At 43.8% G+C, this 24797-nt stretch overlaps 1 protein-coding gene across 5 annotated transcripts in view; it reads left to right on the top strand.

Annotated features, from left to right (window-relative positions):
• LOC138640768 (NACHT, LRR and PYD domains-containing protein 3-like) overlaps positions 1-24797 on the top strand; it is a 74803-nt gene that overhangs the window by 21682 nt on the left and 28324 nt on the right. Inside the window, exon 1 of one of the 5 annotated variants that reach the window (XM_069728863.1) lies at positions 5573-5667. The exons of the other annotated variants lie outside the window; for them this stretch is intronic. Within the exon in view, the coding sequence (XP_069584964.1) occupies positions 5664-5667 (4 nt within the window). The 5' untranslated portion in view covers positions 5573-5663. Of the gene's footprint in view, positions 1-5572; positions 5668-24797 lie in introns of those variants that run through there. 5 annotated transcript variants of the gene reach the window in all.

Here is a 24797-nt window from a genome sequence, read left to right on the forward strand (position 1 = left end):
TGCAAACTTGAAAACACGAAATTTGAACTGCATTACTGCACTAGAAATATGAAAAATGAGAGCTTTTAGCGCATAAAAATGGCCATATTTATGTGTACCTCGTAGCCACTTTACGGCATCTCTCTTATACGAGGTCCTACGCTTGACCTACCTCACCGAGAATAAACGTCTCCATCTGAATGGGTACGTGTGAAACCTCTTCTTGGACTCAAATTCTCTCTTTCTGTGGAGGGGTATTGGACCTACTATAATTAAAACACCTGTGGCTAGGAGGCGGGGAGTGCACGATCAGAAGGCTAAAGAATACATTTCAAAAACCTGACCTGCACATCCAAACATAGACTGAGTGTGAACAGGTGCTGAACCCAGAGTCGCCAACTCGTATATAGTTAAGTAAAAAGGGCAGCACACTGCAGCGCCAAAACATGCAAACTTGAAAACACGAAATTTGAACTGCATTACTGCACTAGAAATATGAAAAATGAGAGCTTTTAGCGCATAAAAATGGCCATATTTATGTGTACCTCGTAGCCACTTTACGGCATCTCTCTTATACGAGGTCCTACGCTTGACCTACCTCACCGAGAATAAACGTCTCCATCTGAATGGGTACGTGTGAAACCTCTTCTTGGACTCAAATTCTCTCTTTCTGTGGAGGGGTATTGGACCTACTATAATTAAAACACCTGTGGCTAGGAGGCGGGGAGTGCACGATCAGAAGGCTAAAGAATACATTTCAAAAACCTGACCTGCACATCCAAACATAGACTGAGTGTGAACAGGTGCTGAACCCAGAGTCGCCAACTCGTATATAGTTAAGTAAAAAGGGGCAGCACACTGCAGCGCCAAAACATGCAAACTTGAAAACACGAAATTTGAACTGCATTACTGCACTAGAAATATGAAAAATGAGAGCTTTTAGCGCATAAAAATGGCCATATTTATGTGTACCTCGTAGCCACTTTACGGCATCTCTCTTATACGAGGTCCTACGCTTGACCTACCTCACCGAGAATAAACGTCTCCATCTGAATGGGTACGTGTGAAACCTCTTCTTGGACTCAAATTCTCTCTTTCTGTGGAGGGGTATTGGACCTACTATAATTAAAACACCTGTGGCTAGGAGGCGGGGAGTGCACGATCAGAAGGCTAAAGAATACATTTCAAAAACCTGACCTGCACATCCAAACATAGACTGAGTGTGAACAGGTGCTGAACCCAGAGTCGCCAACTCGTATATAGTTAAGTAAAAAGGGCAGCACACTGCAGCGCCAAAACATGCAAACTTGAAAACACGAAATTTGAACTGCATTACTGCACTAGAAAGAGAGAATTTGAGTCCAAGAAGAGGTTTCACATGTACCCATTCAGATGGAGACATTTATTCTCGGTGAGGTAGGTCAAGCGTAGGACCTCGTATAAGAGAGATGCCGTAAAGTGGCTACGAGGTACACATAAATATGGCCATTTTTATGCGCTAAAAGCTCTCATTTTTCATATTTCTAGTGCAGTAATGCAGTTCAAATTTCGTGTTTTCAAGTTTGCATGTTTTGGCGCTGCAGTGTGCTGCCCTTTTTACTTAACTATATACGAGTTGGCGACTCTGGGTTCAGCACCTGTTCACACTCAGTCTATGTTTGGATGTGCAGGTCAGGTTTTTGAAATGTATTCTTTAGCCTTCTGATCGTGCACTCCCCGCCTCCTAGCCACAGGTGTTTTAATTATAGTAGGTCCAATACCCCTCCACAGAAAGAGAGAATTTGAGTCCAAGAAGAGGTTTCACACGTACCCATTCAGATGGAGACGTTTATTCTCGGTGAGGTAGGTCAAGCGTAGGACCTCGTATAAGAGAGATGCCGTAAAGTGGCTACGAGGTACACATAAATATGGCCATTTTTATGCGCTAAAAGCTCTCATTTTTCATATTTCTAGTGCAGTAATGCAGTTCAAATTTCGTGTTTTCAAGTTGCATGTTTTGGCGCTGCAGTGTGCTGCCCTTTTTACTTAACTATATACGAGTTGGCGACTCTGGGTTCAGCACCTGTTCACACTCAGTCTATGTTTGGATGTGCAGGTCAGGTTTTTGAAATGTATTCTTTAGCCTTCTGATCGTGCACTCCCCGCCTCCTAGCCACAGGTGTTTTAATTATAGTAGGTCCAATACCCCTCCACAGAAAGAGAGAATTTGAGTCCAAGAAGAGGTTTCACACGTACCCATTCAGATGGAGACGTTTATTCTCGGTGAGGTAGGTCAAGCGTAGGACCTCGTATAAGAGAGATGCCGTAAAGTGGCTACGAGGTACACATAAATATGGCCATTTTTATGCGCTAAAAGCTCTCATTTTTCATATTTCTAGTGCAGTAATGCAGTTCAAATTTCGTGTTTTCAAGTTTGCATGTTTTGGCGCTGCAGTGTGCTGCCCTTTTTACTTAACTATATACGAGTTGGCGACTCTGGGTTCAGCACCTGTTCACACTCAGTCTATGTTTGGATGTGCAGGTCAGGTTTTTGAAATGTATTCTTTAGCCTTCTGATCGTGCACTCCCCGCCTCCTAGCCACAGGTGTTTTAATTATAGTAGGTCCAATACCCCTCCACAGAAAGAGAGAATTTGAGTCCAAGAAGAGGTTTCACACGTACCCATTCAGATGGAGACGTTTATTCTCGGTGAGGTAGGTCAAGCGTAGGACCTCGTATAAGAGAGATGCCGTAAAGTGGCTACGAGGTGCACATAAATATGGCCATTTTTATGCGCTAAAAGCTCTCATTTTTCATATTTCTAGTGCAGTAATGCAGTTCAAATTTCGTGTTTTCAAGTTTGCATGTTTTGGCGCTGCAGTGTGCTGCCCTTTTTACTTAACTATATACGAGTTGGCGACTCTGGGTTCAGCACCTGTTCACACTCAGTCTATGTTTGGATGTGCAGGTCAGGTTTTTGAAATGTATTCTTTAGCCTTCTGATCGTGCACTCCCCGCCTCCTAGCCACAGGTGTTTTAATTATAGTAGGTCCAATACCCCTCCACAGAAAGAGAGAATTTGAGTCCAAGAAGAGGTTTCACACGTACCCATTCAGATGGAGACGTTTATTCTCGGTGAGGTAGGTCAAGCGTAGGACCTCGTATAAGAGAGATGCCGTAAAGTGGCTACGAGGTACACATAAATATGGCCATTTTTATGCGCTAAAAGCTCTCATTTTTCATATTTCTAGTGCAGTAATGCAGTTCAAATTTCGTGTTTTCAAGTTTGCATGTTTTGGCGCTGCAGTGTGCTGCCCTTTTTACTTAACTATATACGAGTTGGCGACTCTGGGTTCAGCACCTGTTCACACTCAGTCTATGTTTGGATGTGCAGGTCAGGTTTTTGAAATGTATTCTTTAGCCTTCTGATCGTGCACTCCCCGCCTCCTAGCCACAGGTGTTTTAATTATAGTAGGTCCAATACCCCTCCACAGAAAGAGAGAATTTGAGTCCAAGAAGAGGTTTCACACGTACCCATTCAGATGGAGACGTTTATTCTCGGTGAGGTAGGTCAAGCGTAGGACCTCGTATAAGAGAGATGCCGTAAAGTGGCTACGAGGTACACATAAATATGGCCATTTTTATGCGCTAAAAGCTCTCATTTTTCATATTTCTAGTGCAGTAATGCAGTTCAAATTTCGTGTTTTCAAGTTTGCATGTTTTGGTGCTGCAGTGTGCTTCCCTTTTTACTTAACTATATACGAGTTGGCGACTCTGGGTTCAGCACCTGTTCACACTCAGTCTATGTTTGGATGTGCAGGTCAGGTTTTTGAAATGTATTCTTTAGCCTTCTGATCGTGCACTCCCCGCCTCCTAGCCACAGGTGTTTTAATTATAGTAGGTCCAATACCCCTCCACAGAAAGAGAGAATTTGAGTCCAAGAAGAGGTTTCACACGTACCCATTCAGATGGAGACGTTTATTCTCGGTGAGGTAGGTCAAGCGTAGGACCTCGTATAAGAGAGATGCCGTAAAGTGGCTACGAGGTACACATAAATATGGCCATTTTTATGCGCTAAAAGCTCTCATTTTTCATATTTCTAGTGCAGTAATGCAGTTCAAATTTCGTGTTTTCAAGTTTGCATGTTTTGGCGCTGCAGTGTGCTGCCCTTTTTACTTAACTATATACGAGTTGGCGACTCTGGGTTCAGCACCTGTTCACACTCAGTCTATGTTTGGATGTGCAGGTCAGGTTTTTGAAATGTATTCTTTAGCCTTCTGATCGTGCACTCCCCGCCTCCTAGCCACAGGTGTTTTAATTATAGTAGGTCCAATACCCCTCCACAGAAAGAGAGAATTTGAGTCCAAGAAGAGGTTTCACACGTACCCATTCAGATGGAGACGTTTATTCTCGGTGAGGTAGGTCAAGCGTAGGACCTCGTATAAGAGAGATGCCGTAAAGTGGCTACGAGGTACACATAAATATGGCCATTTTTATGCGCTAAAAGCTCTCATTTTTCATATTTCTAGTGCAGTAATGCAGTTCAAATTTCGTGTTTTCAAGTTTGCATGTTTTGGCGCTGCAGTGTGCTTCCCTTTTTACTTAACTATATACGAGTTGGCGACTCTGGGTTCAGCACCTGTTCACACTCAGTCTATGTTTGGATGTGCAGGTCAGGTTTTTGAAATGTATTCTTTAGCCTTCTGATCGTGCACTCCCCGCCTCCTAGCCACAGGTGTTTTAATTATAGTAGGTCCAATACCCCTCCACAGAAAGAGAGAATTTGAGTCCAAGAAGAGGTTTCACACGTACCCATTCAGATGGAGACGTTTATTCTCGGTGAGGTAGGTCAAGCGTAGGACCTCGTATAAGAGAGATGCCGTAAAGTGGCTACGAGGTACACATAAATATGGCCATTTTTATGCGCTAAAAGCTCTCATTTTTCATATTTCTAGTGCAGTAATGCAGTTCAAATTTCGTGTTTTCAAGTTTGCATGTTTTGGCGCTGCAGTGTGCTTCCCTTTTTACTTAACTATATACGAGTTGGCGACTCTGGGTTCAGCACCTGTTCACACTCAGTCTATGTTTGGATGTGCAGGTCAGGTTTTTGAAATGTATTCTTTAGCCTTCTGATCGTGCACTCCCCGCCTCCTAGCCACAGGTGTTTTAATTATAGTAGGTCCAATACCCCTCCACAGAAAGAGAGAATTTGAGTCCAAGAAGAGGTTTCACACGTACCCATTCAGATGGAGACGTTTATTCTCGGTGAGGTAGGTCAAGCGTAGGACCTCGTATAAGAGAGATGCCGTAAAGTCGCTACGAGGTACACATAAATATGGCCATTTTTATGCGCTAAAAGCTCTCATTTTTCATATTTCTAGTGCAGTAATGCAGTTCAAATTTCGTGTTTTCAAGTTTGCATGTTTTGGCGCTGCAGTGTGCTGCCCTTTTTACTTAACTATATACGAGTTGGCGACTCTGGGTTCAGCACCTGTTCACACTCAGTCTATGTATGGATGTGCAGGTCAGGTTTTTGAAAAGAGCTGGTATAGAAGCACCAGATTAAAGATAGTAGAAGCTCCAGGTTAGAGGTAACAAGAGAATCCTTACTCCAGCTCTGCAGCACATGTGTGTTCTAAGATGGCACAGAGTACAAACAGGAAGAGAACGAAAAAGATAGGAGGAGCTATAGACAGAGAGGTATTATGGGTAAGTACCATAACAAAATATTACAGTGTAATACAGTAATGGACAGTAGATGGCAGCAAAGTATAACAAATACAATAGATGATAGCACTAAGTATATTACCATTACATAAATGTCCATGTATGGCTGAAAGTCTATCAGGATAAACTGAACAGCACAGTAATCATAGAAGCAGTCAGGACAACAAAGAGCATCTTTGATACCTCAAGGTATGAGTGAGATAGCTACAGCACCGGACTCATTCTCCTCATCCTACCCCACTGCATGAGGAAGGTACAGTTCTGCTTAGGTTAAGACACTGTGTGTGAAGAGAAGTTATCTGTGAAGAGAAATCTAATATATAAAGCTGAATGTGTGTATGTGTGTATGTATGTCCGGGATTGGCATCTGCACCGTCGCAGCTACAGCCACAAAATTTTGCACAGTCACACGTCTGGACCCCGAGAGCGTCATAGGCTATATTGTGAGGTGAAATTTTAACCCCGCGCATTCCAATTCACCAAACAATTTTGCCCCTATCTACATAATGGGGAAAAAAGTGAAAGGAAAAGTGTTGGAGGCATCAAAGCTACAGCCACAAAATTTTGCACAGTCACACGTCTGGACCCCGAGAGCGTCATAGGCTATGTTGTGAGGCGAAATTTTAACCCCGCGCGTTCCGATTCACCAAACAATTTTGCCCCTATCTACATAACGGGGAAAAAGTGAAAGGAAAAGTGTTGGAGGCGTCGCAGCTACAGCCACAAAATTTTGCACAGTCACATGTCTGGACCCAGAGAGCGTCATAGGCTATGTTGTGAGGTGAAATTTTAACCCCGTGCTTTCCAATTCACCAAACAATTTTGCCCCTATCTACATAATGGGAAAAAATGAAAGGAAAAGTGTTGGAGGCAAATTGACAGCTGCCAGATGTGAACAAGGGGGACGTAAAGAGTGAGAGCGATGGCGCCAAAGAGTATATACCGTACAGTTGCTAAGGTGGGGCCCCGACATGGGATACTCACCACACACGGGGATATGAACACACACACAATATGCGCCACACACTAGCACGTGCTTGAACACATATCACCCTCAGCACACAATTCACCACACATTCTCCAACCTCGCCACATAAAAGTCGAAACACAAAAGTCGCCGCTCAAAACTCGCCACGCGCAGAACTCGCCACATGCAAAAACTAGGCTCTTGCAAAACTCGCCACAAGTGCAAAACTCACCTCATGGAAAACTCGCCACACGCAAAACTTGCACACGCGGAAAAATTGCCACATGCACAAAAGTTGCAACACATGCAAAATTTGCCTCACACAAAACTTGCACATACTCAAAAGGCACCACACAAAACTCGCCACGCGCAAAACTCGCCATGCGCAAAACTTGCTGCACACAAGTTGCTACACTAACCTGTCACATGCAACTCGACACACAAAAAGTTGCTACACGCGTGTTGCCACACAAAACTCATCTCACAAAAGTCGCTACATGCATGTCGCCACACGCAACTCAACACACACAACTTGACAAACGAAACTCGCCCTAAAACAAACACAAGTCTGGTCTTATCCTTCAAAAATAAAAATCTGATTAATAAGCAGACAAACTACAACAAATGTACCATATAGGAAATACGGCAGCTGTCAGTCACATGACCTGTCTATTATGTGTATGTGTGAGCTAATATATACTGCCAGGGGGAGGGCTTCCTGTTGGCTGGGGATTTATCAGGCTGCCAATTTAGCTTACAAATACTGAGGTAAAAATACTGAGCAAATAACGTGTGAACGAGGTCTAAAACAGAAGGAGATGACACACAGGTATATACTATATACAGGGGAGATGACACACAGATATATACTATATACAGGAGAGATGACACACAGGTATATACTATATAGAGGAGGAGATGACATACAGGTACATATATATACAGGAGGAGATGACATACAGGTATATACTATATACAGGAGCAGATGACACACAGGTATATACTATATACAGGAGCAGATGACATACAGGTATATGCTATATATAGAAGATGACATGCAGGTATATACTATATACAGGAGGAGATGACACACAGATATATACTATATACAGGGGAGATGACACACAGGTATATACTATATATAGAAGGAGATGACATTCAGGTATATACTATATATAGGGGAGATGACACACAGCAGGTATATAATATATACAGGGGAGATGACATACAGGTATATACTATATACAGGAGATGACATACAGATGTATACTATATATAAGGGAGATGACAAACATGTATATACTGAGGTGATGAGGTGAAAATGAGAGGTGTGAGGTGAGAATGAAAAGGTGTGAGTGCAAAATGAGAGGAGTGAGGAAAAATAATGGAGTGATCAGAAAATGACAGATGTGAGGTTGAAATGACAAGTGTTAGGGGGGAATGAGAGGAGTGAGGGAGAAAATGAGAGATGTGAGGGAGAAAATGAGAGATGTGAGGGGGAAAATGAAAGATGTGATTGCGAAAATGAGAGGCGTGATGGGAAAATAAGAGAAGTGAGGTGCTATAACTAACCACAGATATTTACTATGCCCAGGGAACGCCGGGCTCTTCAGCTAGTCTACTATATAAAGCTGAATGTGTGTGTGTGTGTGTGTGTGTGTGTGTGTGTGTGTGTATGTGTGTATATCCGGGATTGGCATCTGCACCGTCGCAGCTACAGCCACAAAATTTTGCACAGTCACACGTCTGGACCCCGAGAGCGTCATAGGCTATATTGTGAAGCGAAATTTTAACCCCGCGCGTTCCAATTCACCAAACAATTTTGCCCCTATCTACATAATGGGGAAAAAAGTGAAAGGAAAAGTGTTGGAGGCGTCGCAGCTACAGCAACAAAATTTTGCACAGTCACACGTCTGGACCCTGAGAGCGTCATAGGCTACGTTGTGAGGTGAAATTTTAACCCCGCGCTTTCCAATTCACCAAACAATTTTGCCCCTATCTACATAATGGGGAAAAAAGTGAAAGGAAAAGTGTTGGAGGCGCCGCAGCTACAGAAACAAAATTTTGCACAGTCACACGTCTGGACCCTGAGAGCGTCATAGGCTACGTTGTGAGGTGAAATTTTAACCCCGCGCTTTCCAATTCACCAAACAATTTTGCCCCTATCTACATAATGGGGAAAAAGTGAAATGAAAAGTGTTGGAGGCGTCGCAGCTACAGCCACAAAATTTTGCAGTCACACGTCTGGACCCTGAGAGCGTCATAAGCTATGTTGTGAGGTGAAATTTTAACTCCGCGCTTTCCAATTCACCAAACTATTTTTCCCCTATCTACATAATGGGGAAAAGTGAAAGGAAAAGTGTTGGAGGCAAATTGACAGCTGCCAGATGTGAACAAGGGGGACTTAAAGAATGAGAGCGATGGCGCCAAAGAGTATATACCGATCAGTTGCTAAGGTGGGGTCCCGACATGGGATACTCACCACACATGGGGATATGAACACACACACAAAATGCGCCACACACTACCACGTGCTTGAACACATATACCACCCTCAGCACACATTTCACCACACATACACCAACCTCGCCACATAAAAGTCGAAACACAAAAGTCGCCGCTGAAAACTCACCACGCGCAAAACTCGCCACATGCAAAAACTAGGCTCATGCAAAACTTGCCACAAGTGCAAAACTCACCTCATGGAAAACTCGCCACACGCAAAACTTGCACACGCGGAAAAATTGCCACATGCACAAAATTTGCAACACATGCAAAAGTTGCCTCACACAAAACTTGCACATACTCAAAAGGCACCAGACATAAAACTCACCATGCGCAAAAATCGCCATGCGCAAAACTTGCTGCACACAACTTGCTACACTAACCTGTCACATGCAACTCGACACACAAAAAGTTGCTACACGCATGTTGCCACACAACTCATCTCACAAAAGTCGCTACATGCATGTCGCCACACACAACTCAACACACACAACTTGACAAACGAAACTCGCCCTAATACACACACAAGTCTGGTATTAGCCTTCAAAAATAAAAATCTGATTAATAAGCAGACAAACTACAAGAGCAACAAATGTACCATATAGGAAATACAGCAGCTGTCAGTCACATGACCTGTCTATTATGTGTATGTGTGAGCTAATATATACTGCCAGGGGGAGGGCTTCCTGTTGGCTGGGGATTTATCAGGCTGCCAATTTATCTTACAAATACTGAGGTAAAAGTACTGAGCAAATAACGTGTTAACGAGGTCTAATACAGGAGATCACACAGGTATATACTATATACAGGGGAGATGACACATAGATATATACTATATACAGGAGAGATGACACACAGGTATATACTATATAGAGGAGGAGATGACATACAGGTACATACTATATACAGGAGGAGATGACATACAGGTATATACTATATACAGGAGGAGATGGCACACAGGTATATACTATATACAGGAGCAGATTACCTACAGGTATATACTATATACAGGAGGAGATGACATACAGGTATATGCTATATATAGAAGATGACATACAGGTATATACTATATACAGGAGGAGATGACACACAGGTATATACTATATACAGGAGGAGATGACATACAGGTATATACTATATATAGAAGGAGATGACATTCAGGTATATACTATATATAGGGGAGATGACACACAGCAGGTATATAATATATACAGGGGAGATGACATACAGGTATATACTATATACAGGAGATGACATACAGATGTATACTATATATAAGGGAGATGACAAACATGTATATACTGAGGTGATGAGGTGAAAATGAGAGGTGTGAGGTGAAAATGAAAAGGTGTGAGTGCAAAATGAGAGGAGTGAGGAAAAATAATGGAGTGATCAGAAAATGACAGATGTGAGGTTGAAATGACAAGTGTTAGGGGGGAATGAGAGGAGTGAGGGAGAAAATGAGAGATGTGAGGGAGAAAATGAGAGATGTGATTGGGAAAATGAGAGGCGGGATGGGAAAATAAGAGAAGTGAGGTGCTATAACTAACCACAGATATTTACTATGCCCAGGCAACGCCGGGCTCTTCAGCTAGTACTATATATAGAAGGAGATGACATACAGGTATATACTATATATAGGAGGAGATGACATACAGGTATATACTATATATAGGAGGAGATGACATACAGGTATATACTATATATAGGAGGAGATGACATACAGGTATATACTATATATAGGGGAGATGACACACAGCAGGTATATACTATATACAGGGGAGATGACATACAGGTATATACTATATACAGGAGATGACATACAGGTGTATACTATATATAAGGGAGATGACAAACATGTATATACTGAGGTGAAAATGAGAGGTGTGAGGTGAAAATGAAAAGGTGTGAGTGCAAAATGAGAGGAGTGAGGGAAAATAGTGTAGTGATCGGAAAATGACAGATGTGAGGTCGAAATGACAAGTGTTAGGCGGGAATGAGAGGAGTGAGGGAGAAAATGAGAGGTGTGAGGGAGAAAATGAGAGATGTGAGGGGGAAAATTAAAGATGTGATTGGGAAAATGAGAGGCGTGATGGGAAAATAAGAGAAGTGACGTGCTATAACTAACCACAGATATTTACTATGCCCAAGCAACGCCGGGCTCTTCAGCTAGTCTAATATATAAAGCTGAATGTGTGTGTGTGTATGTGTGTGTGTGTGTGTATGTCCGGAATTGGCATCTGCACCGTCGCAGCTACAGCCACAAAATTTTGCACAGTCACACGTCTGGACCCCGAGAGCGTCATAGGCTATGTTGTGAGGCGAAATTTTAACCCCGCGCGTTCCAATTCACCAAACAATTTTGCCCCTATCTACATAACGGGGAAAAAGTGAAAGGAAAAGTGTTGGAGGCGTCGCAGCTACAGCCACAAAATTTTGCACAGTCACATGTCTGGACCCAGAGAGCGTCATAGGCTATGTTGTGAGGTGAAATTTTAACCCCGCGCTTTCTAATTCACCAAACAATTTTGCTCCTATCTACATAATGGGGAAAATGTGAAAGGAAAAGTGTTGGAGGCAAATTGACAGCTGCCAGATGTGAACAAGGGGGACTTAAAGAGTGGGAGCGACGGCGCCAAAGAGTATATACCGTACAGTGGCTAAGGTGGGGCCCCGACATGGGATACTCACCACACACGGGGATATTAACACACACACAAAATGCGCCACACACTACCACGTGCTTGAACACATATACCACCCTCAGCACACATTTCACCACACATACACCAACCTCGCCACATAAAAGTCGAAACACAAAAGTCGCCGCTCAAAACTCGCCACGCGCAAAACTCGCCACATGCAAAACTAGGCTCACGCAAAACTCGCCACACGTGCAAAACTCACCTCATGGAAAACTCGCCACAGGTGGAAAAATTGCACCCGCGGAAAAATTGCCACATGCACAAAAGTTGCAACACATGCAAAAGTTGCCTCACACAAAACTTGCACATATTCAAAACGCACCACACATAAAACTGGCCACGCGCAAAACTCACCATGCGCAAATCTTGCTGCATACAACTTGCTACACTAACCTGTCACATGCAACTCGACACGCAAAAAGTTGCTACACGCATGTCGCCACACAAAACTCATCTCACAAAAGTCGCTACATGCATGTCGCCACATGCAACTCAACACACACAATTTGACACATGAAACTCACCCTAAAACACACACAAGTCTGGTATTATCCTTCAAAAATAAAAATCTGATTAATAAGCAGACAAACTACAAGAGCAACAAATGTACCATATAGGAAATACGGCAGCGGTCAGTCATATGACCTGTCTATTATGTGTATGTGTGAGCTAATATATACTGCCAGGGGGGAGGGCTTCCTGTTGGCTGGGGATTTATCAGGCTGCCAATTTAGCTTACAAATACTGAGGTAAAAATACTGACCAAATAACGTGTGAACGCGGTCAGGGGCAGACACAGACAGCTTGGGGCCCCTGTGCAGGAAATGTGCCTGGGCCCCCCTCCTTTTAAGGTGACAAAGCTAAGGGACTGTGCTATACATAAGTGAGTACACTTTATACTAAGGGACTGTGTTATACATAATAATCGATAATAATGTCTTCCTCCACCTCCCCCTGTTCTTAAACCCATTATAAAATCCCCGCATCCCATTATTGCCCTCTCCCCCACCCCCATGATTTCTCTCTTCACAACCTACATTATTGCCTTCTCCCCCACCACCCCATATCATTGCCCATTCCACCACCTCCATCATTGCCTCCTCCCCACCACCCCCATCATTGTCTTTTCCACTGCCACCATCATTTCCTCCTGCCCCACCACCCCTATCATTGCCCTCTCCATCAACCCAATCATTGCCTTCTGCCCCGTCACCATCATTGCCCTCTCCTCCACCTACACACACACACACAGCACCATTCATCTCTCTGCACACACACACACCTCACCTCTGCTCGCACGGTATCCTGAAGCCGCACCATCGCTGGCAGCTTCCTGTCTCACACAGCCACGGCGCTGAATGATGATGTCATTTAGCCGCTGCTGTGTGGCAGGAAGCAGGATGGATCCATTCCCTGCAGCTCCGCTCCACTGCCTTTTTCTCTTGCAGGCAGTGGAGCTGCAATCCCATGATGGCAATCTGGCCAGGGGCCCCCGAAGCCGGATAAACTGACCAGTTTGCCCTCATTATTAGCCACCCTGCAGGCAGGGCCTGTTTTAGGCAAAGTGGGGCCCTAGGCAAAGTTTAAAATGGGGCATCAAATCCTAACATATCGCACATCACACAGAAGCATTTCGGTTGTATTTACAAGCGCTGAGTTCAGGCCACTAAACGAGTGTGATCGACAATACTGAAGTCGTTCAACGCTTGTTTCCCGGCCTCTTTCCACCGTCTGAGAAAGAATGATGGGGACAGAACGGCGCAGCCTCATAGTATACAGCACTGCCCGCGTAGTATACAGCGCAGCCTCATAGTATACAGCGCAGCCTCATAGTATACAGCGCAGCCTCATAGTATACAGCGTAGCCTCAATATACAGCGCAGCCTCATGGTATATAGCACCCAGCCTCCTGGTATACAGCACCCAGCCTCTTGGTATACAGCACCCAGCCTCATGGTATACAGCACCCAGCCTCATGGTATACAGCACCCAGCCTCATGGTGTACAGCACCCAGCCTCATGGTATACAGCGCACACAGCCTCATGGTATACAGCGCACCCAGCCTCATGGTATACAGCGTACCCAGCCTCATGGTATACAGCGCACCCAGCCTCATGGTATACTACAGCACCCAGCCTCATGGTATACAGCACCCAGCCTCATGGTATACAGTACCCAGCCTCATGGTATACAGCGCAGCTCCCCCACCCCCCCAGAATGGCCCCACAGTCCAGTACTCACTGTTATAGAGTAAAAAAAACAAACAACACATTCCTCACCTCACCTCGTGCCCGCGCTGCTTCCACTTCCTGCTCCTGTCGGCACACAGTGAGTGCGCGGCAGTGTCTGTCAGAGCAGGCAGAGCGGGGAATGATGGGAGAGGGAGCATCAGGTGACGTTCTCTCCTCCATCATTCATTGCTTTGAACTCTACCGGCAGACGCCGGTATAGTTCAACGTGGCGGGGGAGTCGGCGCTGGCGGCAGGCAAGCCCCCCTGCCTCACAGGGGCCCCATAGCAGCTGCGTGATGTGCCGCTAGCTGGGGGCCCCTGGGGGAGCGAGGACCTAGGCAGCTGCCTGCCCCTAACGCCGGCCCTGCCTGCAGGGGCCCCCTGGAGCCTCCGGGCCCCTGTGCAGCCGCACAGGTTGAACAGGCGGTATGTCCGCCCATGAACGCGGTCTAATACAGGAGGAGATGACACACAGATATATACTATATACAGGAGGAGATGACACACAGGTATATACTATATACAAGAGAGATGACACACAGGTATATACTATATACAGGAGGAGATGACACACTGGTATATACTATATACAGGAGGAGATGACACACAGGTATATACTATATACAGGAGAAGATGACACACAGGTATATACTATATACAGGAGCAGATGACACACATGTATATACTATATACAGGAGGAGATGACAACCTGGTACATACTATATACAGGGGCGATGACACACAGGTATATATTATATACAGTCGAGATGACACACAGGTATATACTATATACAGGAGGAGATGACATACAGGTATATACTATATACAGGAGGAGATGACACAGGTATATACTATATACAGGAGCAGATGATACACAGGTATATACTATATACAGGAGGAGATGACTTACAGGTACATACTATATACAGGATGATATGACACACGTATATTCTATATACAGGAGGAGATGACATACAAGTATATACTATATAAAAGAGGATATGACACATAGGTATATAGAGGAGGAGATGACATACAGCAGATATATACTATATACAGGGGAGATGACATACAGGTATATACTATATACAGGAGATGACATACAGGTATATACTATATATAGGAGGAGATGACATACAGGTATATAGTATATACAGAAGAGATGACATACAGGTATAAACTATATACAGGAGGAGATGACACATGGGTATATACAATATGCCGGAGGAGATGACATACAGCAGGTATATACTATTTACAGGGGAGATGACATACAGGTATATACTATATACAAGAGAAGACATACAGGTGTATACTTTATATAAGGGAGATGACAAACATGTATATACTGAGGTGAAAATGAGGGGTGTGAGGTGAAAATGAAAAGGTGTGAGTGCAAAATGAGAGGAGTGAGGGAAAATAGTGGAGTGATCGGAAAATGACAGATGTGAGGTCGAAATGACAAGTGTTAGGGGGGAATGATAGGAGTGAGGGGGAAAATAAGAGTGAGGGGGAAAATGAGAGGTATAAGGGAGAAAATGAGAGGTGTTAGGGAGAAAATGAGAGGCATGATGGGAAAATAAGAGACGTGAGGTGCTATAACTAACCACAGATATTTACTATGCCCAGGCAACGCCGGGCTCTTCAGCTAGTTATCTATAAAGAGACTTTCATATATGGTGATGAAGCATTGCATGAAGAGAAGTGATTCTGTGTAATGAGAAGAAGCTTGAATAAAATCTCTGTGATCAATTCCAGCTCAGAACTGTGTCATAGCTGTGTGCTTGCATAACGTTACGTCCCCCCTACTGTGAGGAATTATAATTAATGGTTGCCCTGAGTAAGATTTCCCCAAAATTCAAAAAAGAACTCATGTTTCCTTTGTATTGCCTTCATATACTAAATGGTATGCATGCAACATACAGTATACACTGCTCAGAAAAATAAAGGGAACACTTACATAACACAATGTAACTCCAAGTCAATCACACTTCTGTGAAATCATCCTGTTCAGGTACGAAGCAACACCGATTTTATATGTACAGTTATATGAAAAGGTTTCGGCACCCCTATTAATCATAAGCTTAATGTTTTATAAAAATTGTTTTGTTTTTTTTGCAACAGCTATTTCAGTTTCGTATATCTAATAACTGTTGGACACAGTAATGTTTCTGCCTTGAAATTAGGTTTATTGTACTAATAGAAAATGTGCAATCTGCATACAAACAAAATTTGACAGGTGCATAAGTATGGGCACCCCACCAGAAAAGTGACATTAATATTTAGTAGATCCTCCTTTTGCAAAAATAACAGCCTCTAGTCACTTCCTGTAGCTTTAATGAGTTCCTGGATCCTGGATGAAGGTATTTTTGACCATTCCTCTTTACAAAACAATTCCAGTTCAGTTAAGTTTGATGGTCGCCGAGCATGGACAGCCCTCTTCACATGATCCCACAGATGTTCAATGATATTCAGGTTTGGGGACTGGGATGGCCATTCCAGAACAGTGTAATTGTTCCTCTGCATGAATGCCTGAGTAGATTTGGATCATTGTCTTGCTGAAAGATCCATCCCCTGCATAACTTCAACTATGTCACTGATTCATGAACATTATTGTCAAGAATCTGCTGATACTGAGAGGAATCCATGCGTCCCTCAACTTTAACAAGATTCCCGGTGCCGGCATTGGCCACACAGCCCCAAAGAATGATGGAATCTCCACCAAATTTTACTGTGGGTGGCAAGTGTTTTTCTTGGAATGCTGTGTTTTTTGGCCGCCATGCAAAACGCCTTTTTGTATGACCAAACAACTCAATCTTGGTTTCATCAGTCCACAAGACCTTCTTCCAAAAAGAAATTGGCTTCTCCAAATGTGCTTTTGCATACGTCAGCCGACTCTGTTTGTGGCGTGCTTGCAGAAACGGCTTCTTTCGCATCACTCTCCCATACAGCTTCTCCTTGTGCAAAGTGCGTTGTATAGTTGACCGATGCACAGTGACACCATCTGCAGCAAGTTGATGCTGCAGCTCTCTGGAGGTGGTCTGAGGATTGTCCTTGACTGATCTCACCATTCTTCTTCTCTGCCTTTCTGATGTTTTTCTTGGCCTGCCACTTCTGGCCTTAACAAGAACTGTACCTGTGTTCTTCCATTTCCTTACTATGTTCCTCACAGTGGAAAATGACAGGTTAAATCTCTGAGACAGCTTTTTGTATCCTTCCCCTGAACAACTATGTTGAATAATCTTTGTTTTCAGATCACTAGACAGTTGTTTTGAGGAGCCCATGATGCCAATCTTCAGAGGAGATTCAAACAGGAGAACAACTTGCAAGTGGCCACTTTAAGTAGCTTTTCTCATGATTGCATACACCTCACTATGAAGTTCAAAGCTCAATCAGGTTAGAAAACCAAAAAAAGTGATTTAGTAAGTCAGTAAAAAGTAGGTAAGAGTATTTAAAACAAGAAAATGATAAGGGTGCCCATACTTATGCACCTGTCAAATTTTGTTTAAATGCAGATTGCACATTTTCTGTTAATACAATAAACCTAATTTCAAGGCAGAAACATTACTGTGTCCAACAGTTATTAGATATATGAAACTGAAATAGCTGTTGCAAAAAAAACAATTTTTATAAAACATTAAGCTTAAGATTAATAGGGGTGTCCAAACTTTTTCATATAACTGTATATGTATCTCATTTTCCGCAAATAAATACAAAATGTATTGTTTGTAACTTTGGAGACATTTATTTTCTGAAAATGAGAAATGGTCAAAATAACTAAAAAAATGCATTCTTGCTGACCTCAAATAATGCCAAAAAAACAAATTCATAATCATTTAGAAACAACAATACTAATGATTTAACTCAGGAAGAGTTCAGAAATCGATATTTTGTAGAATAACCATAGTTTTTAATCACAGCTTTCATGCGTCTTGGTATGCTTTCTATCAGTCTTTCACACTGCTTTTCGGTGACCTTATACCACTACTGGTACAAAAATTTAAGCAGTTCTTATTTGTTTGATGGCTTGTGAATATCCATCTTCCTCTTGATTACATTCCAGAGGTTTTAAAAGGGGTTCAGGTCTGGAGATTGGGCTGGGTATGACAGGGATTTGATATTGAGGTCTTTCATCCACACCTTGATTGACCTAGCTGTGTGGCATGGCACATTGTCCTGCTGAAAAAAAAACAGTCCTCAGAGTTGGGGAATATTGCCTGAGCAGAAGGAATCAACTGTTTTTCCAGGATAACCTTGTATGCGACTTGATTTATACGTCCTTCACAAAGATTAACCTGCCCAATTACAGCCTTGCTGAAGCATCCCCAGATCATCACCATGATCCTCCACCAAATTTTACAGTGGGAGCAAGACACTGTGGCTTGTATGCCTCTAACCATTAGATGACCAGGTGTTGGGCAAAGCTGAAAATTAGAGTAATCAGAGATTATCCTACTCCAGTCCTCTATGGTCCAATCCTTATGGTCGTTGGCAAACTTCAGCCTGGCTATCCTTTGCTTCTCATTGATGAAAGACTTTTTTCTAGCTTTACATTCTTTATTCTTTGTTTATTTTTTTTATATAGCGTTAACATATTCCGCAGCGCTTTACAGTTTGCACACATTATCATCGCTGTCCCCGACGGGCTCACAATCTAAATTCCCTATCTGTATGTCTTTGGAATGTGGGAGGAAACCGGAGTACCTGGAGGAAACCCACGCAAACACGGAGAGAACATACAAACTCTTTGCAGATGTTGTCCTTGGTGGGGTTTGAACCCAGGACTCCAGCGCTGCAAGGCTGTAGTGCTAACCACTGCGCCACCGTGCTGCCCATACATGACTTGAGTCCTTACATGACTTGAGTCCTGCCTCTAGGAGCCTGTTATGAACTGTTCTTGCCATGCACTTCACCCCAGCTGCCATTCCTTTTGTAGGTCACTTGATGTCATCCTGCGGTTGCTGAGTGACATGCGAATAAGATGATGTCATCCCAGTCAGTGGAGAGTCGTTTTCGCCTTCTGCCGGTCTGTAGCTTTGTTGTCCCCAATATCTGCTGTTTGACCTTGTTGTAATGGACTGCCGTCTTAGAAATTTTAAGGATGGAGGCAACATGATGCTTACTGTGTCCCTCTGCTAGTAAAGCCAGAATTGAGCCCTTCTTTTCCTCACTTGAGACTTATTTTTACATCTCCTTTGGCATGGTTCAGTTATTTTTTCATTCCTATTACTTTTGGGATATTACTAGCACTTGTTTTGCCATCGAGCTTGTCCTATTGCAAGAGGATTGTGAACACCGCAGCAGTGTTTTTTATAATTTCCGTCGTTAACTAAGATTTGGTTCAGGTGATCACCTAATCAGAAGTACATTAAGTAGAATGAGGTGTACTCTGGTTGGAATTCAAATGACACTGGAATGAAATGGCTGTCAGACATGTAGGGAAGCTGATTTTTATAAAACTGTGCAGTGGTCTCTTAATTTTTGCCAGAGCTGTATATATATATACAGTACAGACCAAAAGTTTGGAAACACCTTCTCATTCAAAGATTTGTACATTCACACAGAAGGCATCAAAACTATGAATTAACACATGTGGAATTATATACTTAACAAAAAGTGTGAAACAACTGAAAATATGTCTTATATTCTAGATTCTTCAAAGTAGCCATCTTTTGCTTTGATTACTGCTTTGCACACTCTTGGCATGCTCTTGATGAGCTTCAAGAGGTAGTCACCGGAAATGGTGTGCCCTGTCAGGTTTATTAAGTGGGATTTCTTGCCTTAGAACTGGGGTTGGGACCATCAGTTGTGTTGTGCAGAAGTCTTGTGGACACACAGCTGATAATCCTACTGAATAGATTGTTAGAATTTGTATTATGGCAAGGAAAAAGCAGCTAAGTAAAGAAATACGAGTAGCCATCATTACTTTAAGAAATGTAGGTCAGTCAGTCCGAAAAATTGGGAAAACTTTGAAAGTTTCCCCAAGTGCATTGGCAAAAACCATCAAGCACTACAAAGAAACTGGCTCACATCAGGACTGCCCCAGGAAAAGAAGACTAATAGTCACCTCTGCTTCTGACAATAAGTTTATCCGAGTCACCAGCCTCAGAAATCGCAGGTTAACAGCAGCTCAGATTAGGGAACAGGTCAATGCCACACAGAGTTCTAGCAGCAGACACAGCTCTACAACAACTGTTAAGAGGAGACTTTGTGCAGCAGGTCTTCATGTTAAAATAGCTGCTAGGAAACCACTGCTAAGGACAGGCAATAAGCAGAAGAGACTTGTTTGGGCTAAAGAACACAAGGAATGGGCATTAGACCAGTGGAAATCTGTGCTTTGGTCAGATGAGTCCAAATTTGAGATCTTTAGTTCCAACGACTTTGTCTTTGTGCGACGCAGAAAAGGTGAACGGATGAACTCTACATGCCTGGTTCCCACCATAAAGCATGGAGGAGGAGGTGTGAAGATGTGGGGGTGCTTTGCTGGTGACACTGTTGGGGATTTATTCAAAACTGAAGGCATGCTGAACCAGCATGGCTACCACAGCATCTTGCAGTGGCATGCTGTTCCATCTGGTTTGCGTTTAGTTGGACCATCATTTATTTTTCAACAGGACAATGACCCCAAACACATCTCCAGGCTGTGTAAGGGCTATTTGACCAAGAAGGAGAGTGATGGGGTGCAGTCACCAGACCTGAACCCAATCGAGATGGTTTGGGGTGAGCTGGGCTGCAGAGTGAAGGCAAAAGGGCCAACAAGTGCTAAGCATCTCTGAGAACTCCTTCAAGACTTTTGGAAGACCATTTCAGGTGACTACCTCTTTAAGCTCATCAAGAGAATGCCAAGAGTGTGCAAAGCAGTAATCAAAGCAAAAGGTGGCTACTTTGAAGAACCTAGAATATAAGACATAATTTCAGTTGTTTCACACTTTTTTGTTAAGTATATAATGCCACATGTGTTATTTCATAGTTTTGATGCCTTCAGTGTGAATGTACAATTTTCTTAGTCATGAAAATACAGAAAAATCTTTGAATGAGAGGTTGTGTCCAAACTTTTGGTCTGTACTGTATATATATATATATACAATCTATATATTGTAACGTGTCTCCACTATCTGTGGACGGGGAGTACTCACTTCGCTGGTCGTTGAGACACTCAGGGTTAAAAAGTCAATTTGGTTTATTTGCACAGCATAAACCTCTCAGGTACCTGGCAAAATGCAGCACCCTGTGCACCGTCCAGCAACCGTTCAGCTCTACAGTACCCACGGTCCTTGCTGAGCCCTGGTGTCCCTAATACGGTTTAGTGTCTGTTAAGTGTCCATGACGACCGCACAGGTTCCCGATACCTCTTATATCCTTAGAGGCATCCTCTCCGGAGATATATCACAGGCCTCCTCACTCTGGCTCACACTAGCCAGCACTGCCACCCATTCACAAACACACAGGCACCATCTTGGGAGTCCAGACACACCCCCTTGGGTGGGGTAAGTAGGTGACTGGACCCACCCATCTCTCCAAGTCACCTGGAAGCCTTCCCAATGTATAGCAAACCCTCAGCAGTAGATCTGCTGAGAAAACAAGCTCAGACTTCCATCACAGAGCCATCCACCTCTGCGATACATACCACCCATTAACCACATGACCAGTTACTATACCACATACGTCGCCCCCTGCCTAAAGCCGCTGGGCTTGGCTCCTTCTAATAACCGACCAGAAACCCTTCTCGGTCGCCTCTGAAAGTCACACCATCTGTCACAATTGGGCCCTGTCACTGGACCCTTTTGAAACCTTCTGTCAGTCGACTATGTCACCTCCTCCCCTTTGACAGACCACCCCCATCACTTGCAGTAAGTACGGTGTGATGATTCCCGGGCACCATATCTTCTGTCTGGACTGACCCTTTGTCACCACGTCTGCTATGGGGTCTTCCGCCTAGGTCACTCAGCACTGAGCTAACAGAGGAGTCAATACTTCTACCTCCTCCATCTAGCCATCTTCGATTGTCTCTCTGTTGGCCATTTCTCCTATTGTCTTTATTAGCCAGAGAGCAGTCATTCAATTTGTCTATAGTTTCCATTTTAGCCTCTGGTTGAACACTTCCACCCTTTAGAGAATCCCTTTGTCTCTCCATAACTCGGATTGACAGTGGCTGCCATCTTCTTTGCTTTTCCTGCAGCTGTTTATTGATCTGCAGCCTGTCAAGCCTTAGCTGCTCTACCTCTCTTAATTACGCCATGCGATATTCCAGGAGTATTTGAATATTTTTAAGGCTCTCCATTGGCCCGACAATGAAGAATGAAACCATCCTATATTCACCAGCTACCTGGGCTTCGGTGTCAGCTGGGATCCTCACACTCCCCGCACCGGACTTATTCACAATTTCTTGCATCACCTGTCCAAGTCTCCCAATGACTTTCCTCACCAAATTTCTGGGCACTTAAACGATGTCTTCCACAAACCCCAGCCGACTTTGAGCTTTCCTTGCATGCTCCAGACGTGGAGCAGCTTCCTTATTCCTCAACAGGATTATCTGTTTCGTTCGGAGACAGTGTAGGTGCATGTCACTCAGGATAGCCATCTACTTCAGTGTGTCTTTCCTAGTCGACAGTATAACCAACTGCTGAGTCTCTGGCACCCAGTTTACACTACATGCCTTCACCGCCTTTCTAAATACCTCATGCACAGCCTCACTGGCACACGCTTCTCGCACGTTCTCGGATACCTCTACCAGGTACAGGAAGAGTAAAATCTCATCATCTTCATGAATGGAAGGCTCCTGCTTTGCATTGGATATTTCCATCAAGTCATCTGCTTGTTCAGCTTTTAGCACAAGCTCTCCCTGAGCTTCACACCCTTCCAGACTCCACGCCAAGATGGGCATCTGCAGATCCGCCTCTTTACTACTCTGGCACTGCGGTTATAAATCTGCGACCACCATCTCCTTCTCCTGTAAAAGTCCTCTTAATGCTTCTCTGATCACCTCCATATTTTCCAATACGGCCTTGTTCACGGTTTGACACGTTGACAGGTGACCTCTGAGCTCAGAGACTGCCTTTTCCAGCTCCTCCACTTTGTACTCAGCGGCTTGTCTCAGGACCTTTTCTCGCTCGACATGGTCTCTTACTTTCTCTTTAAAGGGAATCTGTCACCCCAATTTGGCCTATAAGGTTCGGCCACCGCCATCAGGGGCTTATCTACAGCATTCTGTAATGCTGTAGATAAGCCCCGGATGTAAACTGAAAGATAAGAAAAACAAGTTAGATTATACTCACCCAGGGGCGGTCCCGGTGCGGTCCGGTCCGATGGGCATCGTGGTCCGGGTCCAGTGCCTCCCATCTTCATGGGATGACGTCCTCTTCTTTGCTTCCTGTCGCGGCTCTTGCGCAGGCGTACTTTATCTGCCCTGTTGAGGACAGAGCAAAGTACTGCAGTGCACAGGCGCCGGGAAAGGTCAGAGAGGCCAGGCACCTGTGCACTGCAGTACTTTGCTCTGCCCTCAACAGGGCAGATAAAGTACGCTTGCGCAGGAGCCGCGACAGGCAGCAAAGAACAGGCGCTGGACCCGAACTGCGAAACCCATCGGACCGGACCGCACTAGCAGAGGGACACAGTGAGCGTCATGTTGCCTCCATCCTTAAAATTTGAAAGATGGCAGTCCATTACAACAAGGTCAAGCAGCAGACATTGGTGACAACAAAGCAACAGATCGGCAGAGGGCGAAAACAACTTTCCACTCACCGGGATGACAGTCATCTTATTCAAATGTCACTCAGCAACCGCAGGATGACATCAAGTGACCTACAAAAGGAATGGATAATGGCAGCTGGGGTGAAGTGCATGCCAAGAACAGTTCGTAACAGGCTCCTAGAGGCAGGACTCAAGTCATGTAAAGCTAGAAAAAAGCAAAGGATAAAAAAGCATAAGGATTGGACCATAGAGGACTGGAGTATGGTAATCTTCTCTGATGAGTCTAATTTTCAGCTTTGCCCAACACCTGGTCATCTAATGGTTAGACGGAGACCTGGAGAGGTGTGCAAGCCACAGTGTCTTGCACCCACTCTGAAATTTGGTGGAGGATCGGTGATGATCTGGGGATGCTTCAGCAAGGCTGCAATTGGGCAGGTTAATCTTTGCCAAGGATGTATGAATCAAGCCGCGTACAAGGTTATCCTGGAAAAACAGTTGATCCCTTCTGCTCAGGCAATGTTCCCCAACTCTGAGGACTGGTTTTTCCAGCAGGACAATGCGCCATGCTACACAGCTAGGTCAATCAAGGTGTGCATGAAGGACCACCACATCAAATCCCTGTCATGGTCAGCCCAATCTCCAGACCTGAACCCCATTGAAAACCTCTGGAATGTAATCAAGAGGAAGATGGATAGTCACAAGCCATAAAACAAATAAGAACTCCTTACATTTTAGTACCAGGAGTGGCATAAGGTCACCCAAAAGCTGTGTGAAAGACTGGTGGAAAGCATGCCAAGACTCATGAAAGCTGTGATTAAAAATCATGGTTATTCCACAAAATATTGATTTCTGAACTCTTCCTGAGTTAAAACATTAGTATTGTTGTTTCTAAATGATTATGAACTTGTTCTTTTTTTGCATTATAATACACACACATATAAAACTATCCTTATTTTTTTCCAGCTCACTTGGTTTTGTTAATGTTTCTTACTTTGATCTTTATTTTCCTGTTT

This window comes from Ranitomeya imitator, chromosome 1 (assembly GCF_032444005.1).
Source record: "Ranitomeya imitator isolate aRanImi1 chromosome 1, aRanImi1.pri, whole genome shotgun sequence".
Lineage (NCBI taxonomy): Eukaryota > Metazoa > Chordata > Amphibia > Anura > Dendrobatidae > Ranitomeya > Ranitomeya imitator.